General features: G+C 52.0%; 1 protein-coding gene across 1 annotated transcript in view; it reads left to right on the top strand.

The window, feature by feature from the left end:
- Positions 1-336: 336 nt before the first annotated feature.
- LOC103925891 (endothelin B receptor-like) overlaps positions 337-9,714 on the top strand; it is a 10,588-nt gene continuing 1,210 nt past the window's right edge. The window contains exons 1-7 of the mRNA XM_009334691.1: positions 337-377; positions 2,084-2,611; positions 5,780-5,892; positions 6,389-6,593; positions 7,294-7,443; positions 8,218-8,351; positions 9,006-9,114. Coding sequence (XP_009332966.1) covers positions 2,162-2,611; positions 5,780-5,892; positions 6,389-6,593; positions 7,294-7,443; positions 8,218-8,351; positions 9,006-9,114 — 1,161 coding nt within the window. The 5' untranslated portion in view covers positions 337-377; positions 2,084-2,161. The remainder of the gene's footprint in view (positions 378-2,083; positions 2,612-5,779; positions 5,893-6,388; positions 6,594-7,293; positions 7,444-8,217; positions 8,352-9,005; positions 9,115-9,714) is intronic.

Raw genomic sequence — 9,714 nt, 5'->3', positions numbered from 1 at the left:
AGCAGATAGAAGCATGCTTACAGTGAGCTGAAAAGAAAAGTAATGGCATCTTTAACTTTCCTGTGGTGAAACTGTATCTAAGGTGCCGTTATAAGGATTCAAACTAGAAAAGAAACATCTTTAAAATGTGGTTGTTTTAACAGAACTGAAAACTTAACTCTCTAGTTCATGATGTCTAAATTGTGATTGAAGGGATTTGGTTATTTTATTGCCTATATTTGACATGTAATGGGGAATAAATTTTAGGCTTCCTCCTGACACTGCTTGTTTAGAGTTTAAAGTACTAAGGACCTGACCGAAGGACATAAGAGGGTCAGGAAGAACTAAGCCTGATTTAGATTTCCTGGCAAGAGCAGTAGGGTGAAACTGAGAAAAGGGTAGGTCTGGCCAGGCTGGTTTGAGTCCAACTTCGTGCTGATTCTGCTTGGAGTCTTCCAAACAATAGAAAGGCACAGACATTTCTACAAAGCCTGGCCTGAGCCCCTGACGCCTGAGGAACGCACAGCTGTATCTAGAGAAGCTATGGCTTGGCCATGCCTTCCCAAAATGGGAACAGCCTGCTCCCACCGTATATGCATTGCTGGTCCTGGGGTCCCCCTGGTCCTGGGCAGGGGGAACTGTGCTACAACCCGGGAGTGCCCTGGCTGAATGGTCCTGGGGAGCAGATCTCCGGGGTACAGCTGCTTTGGGCTCAGATCCCAACTCTGCCTGGTGGAATCAGAGTGGAGACTGAAGTCCCATCTCTAATCCCAGACAGGCACCCCGATCCCCGCCCAGCTGGCTCCCCTGGAGCGGAGCACATCCCAGGGAAGCCCGAAAAGGCTCCTGCTTTCAGTCTAGGCACAGCAATTTTTCCTCCCTTCAAAGCTGTAAAGTTTCATAGTTTGAGAAACATGTTCTTCACCCACTCTAACCAGGAGACCCAAGACCTGTCCCTGTCTGTGGCACAGACAGTGCTGGGGCACAGACTGACAGGGTGCCGACGTCTTCCACTCCCTCTCTGGGCTCACTTCCCACCGGTGGCCATATCTGGATCAGCCAGAAGCCCCTTCCACAAATCCACGTCATGCCAGGACAGTGCTACAGCCATCCTCAGCTTTCTCAGGTGGTTGTGGAGCAGCAGCTTGGCTAGTCCTGCCTGAAAGCATTGTCCGAGATTTGCAAAGCAGAACCCACTCTGGTGATATTTATTGGTAGTGCTCCAGCCTTGGTGAGCTTGAGAGACCTTTTACTGTGCTCAGCAGTCAAAACTGCAAACAGCACAGGGAGATTTATGTCCCTGAGTATTGAGTTGAATGGGCACAGTGGATTTGGAAAGGAAGTGGTTCAATTAACAACTATAAGGATGGGGAAGGAGGGCCTTTTCTACTCGCACATAAATTGGAATAAGATGTCAGGTATCAATACAGCATTTCTGGAAAAACCCTTGCAGTATTTTCCCATCATGGTTCCCAGCAAGACTGCGCTGAGTCTTTTCACTTTGCACTGAAAGATGGCGTATGGCAGCCCACGGGATCTGCTGAAGAGTGGGATGTTAGTGCTGCTCCAGTTTTCCCATGGCACGAACTGGAAGAAAAGGTCCCCTGGTTCTGTGGTCCCCGGGACGGGGTTTGAAGAATCACCCAGATGTGCAGGCATCGACAGGGCAGCTGCCCCAAAACTGCTACTTCAAACAGGCAGAAACTAAATGAGAACTGTGGGGTGGGCATAAAAGGCTGTGCTGGGCAGAAAAGTCAGATTTGCTGGGTGAGCAGCACTACCAACCTCAGAAGGTGCAATAGCTGATTCAACACACCTATTTGAGAAGAGGCAGGTGCCCTCATTTGCTGAAATACTGTGTAAGAGGCATAAGAGACTGCTTGTTTTCCCGTTAGTTTGTTTCTAAACAGGCATGTTTAATTTTAGCAGCAAAGACTTCCACCCACAGGAGTCAGCTGCTTTGAGCAGATGAGATCTAATCTGGCATTATTTCTAATCGCTGTGATGATGGACTTTCTCCAACAACTGCTTTCATTCAGTCTCATCTTGTTCCTCCTTCCTCTGCTAACCAATTTCTCTCCTTTGTCCCTTTCTCCATCTGCAGGTCCAACCAAGACCCAAGCAAGGACGTCCCACGAGCACTGCGAGGACTTCTGCACCCAGCTTTGCCATTCGGTCCTCAATGGCGAGAATCTCTGCTCCCACCGCTCTAGCCATTTTTCTGACTTGCCTCTTCTCTGGAGCACACGGCCAGACCCCAGGGGCTTTCCAGGAGAGCACCGTCCCCTTCGAGGTGCTTAGCCAGGAGCAGGCTTACAGTCTGGTCCAGCCAAGCCTGTTCCAGGATGCCAAGCTGTCGAACCACTCGGAGAGCCTCCCCAGGAGCACCGGCTCTGAGCCACCCCTGCTGCCCGTGTGCGTGAAGCCTGCAGATATCAGACACATCTTCAAGTACATCAACACCATCGTGTCCTGCACCATCTTCATAGTAGGGATCATCGGGAACTCCACGCTCCTGAGGATCATTTACAAGAACAAGTGCATGAGGAACGGGCCAAATGTCCTTATTGCTAGCTTGGCGCTCGGCGACCTTCTCTACATCCTCATTGCTCTGCCCATCAACGTATATAAGGTAGGCTCCATGCGGCATGAGTGCTGCGGCAGCCTGGTGATTGCAGGGATGGTGTCTGCCTCAGTGCCCTGGGGAATGTCTGTCCTCTGCTCTTTATTGCAGGCTCCATTTTTGCAAGGGAGAGGGGGAGGGTGTTTCGGCTCTCGAAAGGATGAGAAAAACATAAACAGACAAAAAGCTCGGAGAACATTCCTGGGAAAGCAGAGGTGTACTCAGCTACAGCTGTGTTATGCACACACACACACAAGCACACAACCTTCCAGATCTTTTAAATCTCATCTCAAATGACAAGAAAAGAATCACTTGCAGTCTTCTGACATTACAACCCGATGTTTATTTCAGCTGAGCAAAAATTGTTGTTCTTGTGCACTGGGGACAATTCCCCCAGCACAGTTTAGTCGATCAGCCTCAAGCAAATACCTTTTTTATTCTAGCTAAATGAGAAGACTCATCCAGGAACAAGGAAGAGGGCTGTATTATAAAACAGGGGCTTCTTTCAGAGACACTGCCCTCTAACCGAGAGAGAAGAGGCACAACAAATAATCAGGGGAACCTGAGCTCTGCATGGTGCACTGGGGCAGAGAGGACCGGGCAGATGTGGGCAGTAGACCTGAGACCCCAGTTAAGAGCAGAAGGTGTGTTATGGCATCTGTGAGATGTGTCTGGGCTATTGCAGCTCTTTCTCGCCCACTACTTGAGACAGGTTTTGGTGGGCTGGAGCCAGAGGTTTCTGTGAAGGGTTGGAAGGGATGCCATGGGGTGAAGGACTTGAGTTCAGCCACGTTTGTTCGTCAAAGGGAAGCTTTAGCCTGAAAAGTGGCAATTGAGTGCCAGAGGGGACCTGGATCGAGCAGGCTGGGTGGCAGGGGGAGAAGGCAGAGAAATTCGAAGTAGGAAGAAGGTGCCTATAATTTGACAGTGGGAACAACCAGATGTGGCTGGCAGAGGGTCTCAAATCACTGTGAACAGATACACTTTAAGTGAAAATGGATTGAAAACTGTAAAGGTTTTTAGCTCAAAACAAATAGGTTCTCCATGAGCCGGACGACCCCGCTGTTACAAGAATACGGATCCATGCAGGGGGTTTCACTCATGTGTGAGAAAACAGAGGAGCGTGGGGCCAGCAGAACTGACCCAGGGGAAGGTTGCCCCCCTTCACCCACGGGGTACAGACCATCTCCGCTTTCACCCAGCGGGACCCCTTTGCTTTGAATAAGGCGCAATTTGTTCTGCCCGAGAGGGGAGAGACAGACTGGGGAACGGGGCTGCAACGCCAGCAGCTCTCCCAGGGATCACCTCTACCCTGCACCCATTGCACAGGCAGAGGTTGTGGAGCCAGCCACAACAAGCATGGTCATAGCTGAGCCCCTCAAAAGCTTGAAGAGCAAAGCCCCTCCAATATTTGTCCCCAGACAAAACTAAGGCAGGGAAGATTTCCATTTTAATCCTGCCTTTGCCACACTTGATGTGAAATGGACCATCTGGCCAGGGAAAGAATTTGAGTCGTGCAATGTACATGTAACAAGAACAGAGCAACAGCACAATATCTGGCAGACCTGCCTCCACGGGATGCAAATGCTTCTCCACTTTGGGGGATCTGGACTGCAGAGTCCGTCTGTCACGTTTATATCACCCACAATATCGGGGCGGTTGGGTTGGTTTTAGCCTGGGTTCCCACAGAAACAAGGCTTATACAACAGGACTGTGAGGAGATGGGTCTGACAGCCCTTCCCTTCAGGATCTGTTTGCCCAGTTCTGCTGTATTTCACAAGTCTCTGTTGTAGGAAGGTCCTATGTATCATAAAAAAAGGGGCGTGTGGGACCAGATGGAGACTGTAGGAATGACCTCACCGAGGAAAGCTGGCAGATAAACCAGTCACAGGCTCAATACCCAGCTCTGCGTCCTGGTCAGCCAAGAACGGGGGTTGCACTGAGCTTTGTGCAGAGTTCATGGCTTAGACCAAAGGCCTCATCCACAGGACACCTCCTGCTAACGTAAGCTGCTGGCTTGGAGACACACTTGGCCGTCTCTTGGAGCTGCAACTCGCACAGCTTGCAGCCAACACAAAGAAAAGTCAAGGTATTTTGTCCAGGCTAAGGACATCTTGCACTGGTGTTGCCTGCCTTGTAACAGGAAAACTGGGTCAAATCTCCAGGGCTGGGACTCCCTGCTCTGGCCACATCTACACTGACGTTTCCTGACTGATGTTCATGATTTCCCTAGGCAACCTGAGCAACCCCCCTCCCTTCTACACCTCTCCCTTCCAGCCCCCTCCTGGAGGAGAAATTGTTGCTTGTTTGAGAAGCCCAAACTGACTATGAGCAACCTGGTCCTAAGAGTAGCCCAGTTCCCTCGTGGTGTGTCTCACTTATGACACAGTAACAGATGAGATGGGTGGACTACCCAGGTTTGCAGACCAAAGGAAAGGGTAGGGTTGGTTGGTTGCCTTCACCCAAGACCCTGATTTCCAGGAGAGCTTCTGGATCAATTTGTCTTGCTGCTGAGGCCAAACTAAAGAGCTTGCACAGGGGGGTGGTTCTGAGTAGGGGTAACCTTAGGATGGGCTCCAGGTGTCGTGGGGATATAAGGGTTGTGAACCCAGGCTCACTCTTACCCTCATGAGCAGCCTGGATTTTTCCTGCCTTCAGGGCATCTTGTCCCCATCGATACCCTCTGCTTGCCCCAGCGGAGCTTGGGGCCACAGTGAATGTGTTCTATAAGGAATCTAAGTGTGGTAGAGGGTCAGAGTACGGTAAAGACTTAAGACTACATGGCTTTGAAAGCCACCTGAAAGAAGCTGTCCTGGCTGGATTTTGGCTGTTTCAGAGGATGACACCCATTTTCCCTCTGAAAGCGACCCAAAGCCCATTGTAGCGTTTAGGATTCAGATCCATTCAAAACCACCCAGGGTCTGGAGTCAGGACCTGGTGTCTGGACCATCCTTCCATCAACTCATCTCACAACGAGCCCTTGGGGAAACGAATGGTTCCCAGTAAAACACAAAATACTGGAGAGCACACACCGCGTAACCCCAGCGGAGGTAACCTCACAGTGCTTTCAAGCTGCTCTTTGTGGGCTTCTCACACCTTGTGGGTAACCACCTGCTATTACGGGAAGCCGGACACACTTTCCCGAAGTGGCCTGTTAACCCTGCCGTTCTTCCCCAGCTCTTGGCAAAGGACTGGCCCTTCGGTGTCCAGGTGTGCAAGCTGGTCCCCTTCATCCAGAAGGCCTCAGTGGGCATCACGGTCCTCAGCCTTTGTGCTCTCAGCATTGACAGGTAAGAAACAACTTCTACAGTTGCACTGCCCAGCCTGACCCATATTTGTCTACAGCACACCCCTTCATTGTCACCAAAGGGCAGACTGCGGGGCAGCTTGGTCTCAGGCCAAATTCAGAGACGGGGACAGGGTGCTGTCTTGTAGAGTTGAAATCCAGCAGGAACTGACTCTGGTGACAGAGTTTCAATCCTGACGGAAAAGGGTGAGGGGAGGATCATGATCTGCTGGAACAACCGCTGGGGTGGTGGGGAAGGGTGGCACCGCCCCAATGACAAGTAGATGTTGGCCAAGGGTAGCTACCACCACATACATCCATTGAGCCCCTGTTTCTGATCTTTCCCATTCCACTGATGGGGAAGGTTCAGGGGTGGAGGAGGAAGGCATAAGGGAAAAGGGCCTTTGGGAACAACTCTCATCTGCACCTTCTCAGCCCCTTCCTGACGGTTGCTTTTCTCACTCCAATCTGCTCCTGTCACGTTCCCACGCGTTGGGCAGGTACCGAGCAGTGGCATCCTGGAGTCGGATCCAGGGGATAGGAATCCCCATGTGGAAGGCAGTGGAGGTGCTGCTGATCTGGGCAGTGGCCATCGTGCTTGCAGTCCCCGAAGCTATAGCCTTTGACATGGTGGAGCTCAGCTACTGGGAACAACACCTGTGGGTGTGCATGCTTGCCTCCGAACAGAAATCCAGCTTCATGATGGTATGTACTCTGTCCCACCCCAGCTGCAGTGTGAGTTAAAGGGAGACACAGGCAACCAGGGCATCCTCCCTCCTCGATTAGAGGATTAGATGCTTCTGTAGATGGCTTCTTCTAGCCACCAGGGTGAACACAGGGAGAGCAGTATCAGACAAAGCACAGAAGACCCAGCATTGTAGTGGCATGGGGCAGACTTGCTTTGAATGTGGGGCCAGAAAACAGGCAGCTGGTCCTTAAGCTCTGTCGTGTCTTCACCATCCACATCAGAAGGTCATGACACATCTCAGGAAGCTTCAGAACACGCTACGCTGCCCCAGCAGGCCAAAGAGCGTCTCCACAACCAGTCTGCATGGGTAACCTTTATCACAGGGTCAGCTAAGGGTGAGCAAGGGAATGAAGACCCTTACAAAGCATCAGAAGTTATCCCACTGCGTCTGCCAAATAAGGTCCTTGCAACCGTTTCTTGCACAAGAGTGCTAGATTGGACTGGCAGCCAGAGGTAAACCAGCCTTTACTTCTTAGGTTAAACGTGCACCCACCTTGGGGGAAGATAATCCCATGTGCACTTAGCACAGGAGCTGTTACACTTCCACACATCAGAAGTGTCTGATACAGGCCAGCGTCGGTGTCAGGGACCGGGTCAGTTCATGCCCCATTTCCCCCCCTTTCCCCAGTTTCCAGTTATTCTCTCTTTTGCACGCAGTTCTACCGTGATGTGAAGGACTGGTGGCTTTTCGGCTTCTATTTCTGCCTCCCCTTGGTATGCACTGGCATCTTCTACACCCTCATGTCATGCGAGATGTTGAGCAAGAGGAATGGCATGAGAATTGCTCTGAATGACCACATGAAACGGGTAAGAAAACCAGGAGGGCAGAAACTCTGACATTACCCGAAGAGGAGGGAGTGCTGTCGAAGGGGAGAGCACGCACCAGTCCCTGTGAAGGACACGTATGAGCTGGCATAGCCTCACAGTGGTCGACGGATATTGGCCCATTGATGCAGATGCATGGAAAAAACCAGGGATGGGCCTTCAGCTCTACAACCTCCAGTCTCGGGGACAACCCAAACCACTAGCCTTACGGCCATGGACCAGCTTGATTTTCAATTTCTTATGGCTGTTTGTCTCTGGCCGTGCTGTGCCAGCCCAGATCACACCAAACGGGACCAAATGCTGAATGTGCCATATCACAGACAAGGGGTGCAGGGAAAAGAATAGTTTACTGCCCCCTCCCACACTTTGCAGAACGATCCCTTGAGGCAGACCAGCTGGTTGTCACAATAATATAGCGTGAAGGGTGGATGGAGGAGGCCCCCATGTCCCAGGGAGTATCGCCCCAGCAAAGTCACCAGGAGCAATGGTGGGAAGGGGCGTGAAGGGGTCTGGTCCATATTGTGCTGCTGGTACCTTACCCCTTTCTGCAGCCTGGATCTCAGAGCCCTCCTCATGATGCAGGAGTTGGGACCTGCAAGTTGTGCTTTGGACTCAAAGGGGGTGCCCAGCCATCATCAGATTACAGAAATTACTTGAAGGGCCCTTGCTCAGCATGGGGAGATGGTGCTTTGCTCCATCCGCTCTCCAATGCTCAGCCAGACCATCCCTCCTCTCCTGTCCACCTTCTCTTCGCAGCGCCGGGAAGTGGCCAAGACTGTGTTCTGCCTCGTGGTGATCTTTGCACTCTGCTGGCTGCCGCTCCACCTCAGCCGCATCCTCAAAAAGACCATCTATGACCAGACGGACCCCAACAGATGTGAACTGCTCAGGTAGTAGCATCAGCAGGCGGGCACGTCGCTGGGAGCCCCTGTGGGCACCGGCAGAAGCTCTGCTGGGCTCATTGCAGGCTGGAGTTGCCTTCCAAACACCGTGTTTCAATAACTCCTTTCTAGATGGCATTGCTCTCCTGATAGGGACAGAGAAAGGGCGTGGGGGACCATAGGAACAGAAGAAATTAAATTTTGAAATGTCTCTATAAAGCTATGGTTTAAAGAGGTCTCCTGGGCAGAGAAACATTCCCTGCAGGGCTAAAGGAACTGCATCACGTCTAAGGGCTGTGCACAGCTTCTGCAACTTGGTAGGTGCCTGTCTTCTCCTCTCCTCTTTACCCATCACACCAAAATCCAGTTCAGGCCAGACACTGCTGCTGTGCTTGAGTTTGAGACCATCAAAGTCACCAGGGGAAATCAGATCTCATGCTTTCGGTTTCCTAAAGAAATGCTCCTCGCAGTAAAAAGCGTTGGGCAACTGCCCAACTGCAGGAGGGGCTGTTTTGTGCTCACCTCTATGTTATCAGTCACTGTCCCTCCGTGGAAGCAGGTTCCGGGGCCGGGCAGTTTGCAGGCAGTTTGGAAACCCTGCCTCAGTTCTCCGCTCAGTGAGCTTACAACACGTCCACCCTCTTCTCTCCCCTCCCGCCTCAGTTTCCTCCTAGTGATGGATTACTTTGGGATCAACATGGCCTCCCTCAACTCCTGCATCAACCCTGTGGCTCTCTACTTCGTCAGCCGGAAATTCAAGAACTGCTTCCAGGTAGGGCTGACCCCTCCAGAGCTCCTGGCTATGGTGACCGTTCCCAGACATCGGTCCCAGGGGCGCAAGCTCCCAGGGCCAGGCGCGGTGCAGCCAGAGGCACCCCCATTGCAGTGGACGTCTGTGCTTACGAGAAGAGGGGAAAGGCGGAGAGTGGTTTGGCAAACAAACCCAGCAAGCAGCGGCAGAGACAGGTCTGGACCTCGCAGCTCCTGGCTCCCAGACAAACGCCCCATCAGGGACACGCTGGAGCTGCCAGCAGCCCACAGGATTCCCCTGTTTGCTCATATACTGATCATATTTCTCCTCCCAAATTTTCCCCCTCCTAGGTGCCTCTCTTCCCAGCTTCAGGTACACTAGAGCCCACTGCCCTGCTACGGCGAGGCTTTTGCCAGTGCAGGACCTCGGACAAGCCAAAAACATCCCTGTCATTCTGGATCAGAAGCATCCCCACAAACCATTAGACCAGGGACTGGGGCTGCTTTAAACTTCGAGCCCAAGTTATTCGGAGAGAATTTTCAGGGGCTGTGGAGCCCTGAGAAAGGGATGGGATGGGATGGGATGGGATGGGATGGGATGGGATGGGATGGTGGGATGGAA

The sequence above is a fragment of the Pygoscelis adeliae genome, unplaced genomic scaffold (genome assembly GCF_000699105.1).
Source record: "Pygoscelis adeliae isolate BGI_AS28 unplaced genomic scaffold, ASM69910v1 Scaffold412, whole genome shotgun sequence".
NCBI classification, from domain to species: domain Eukaryota; kingdom Metazoa; phylum Chordata; class Aves; order Sphenisciformes; family Spheniscidae; genus Pygoscelis; species Pygoscelis adeliae.
Note: the sequence above shows the minus strand (reverse complement) of the source record. Positions and strands in the feature narration are given on the sequence as shown.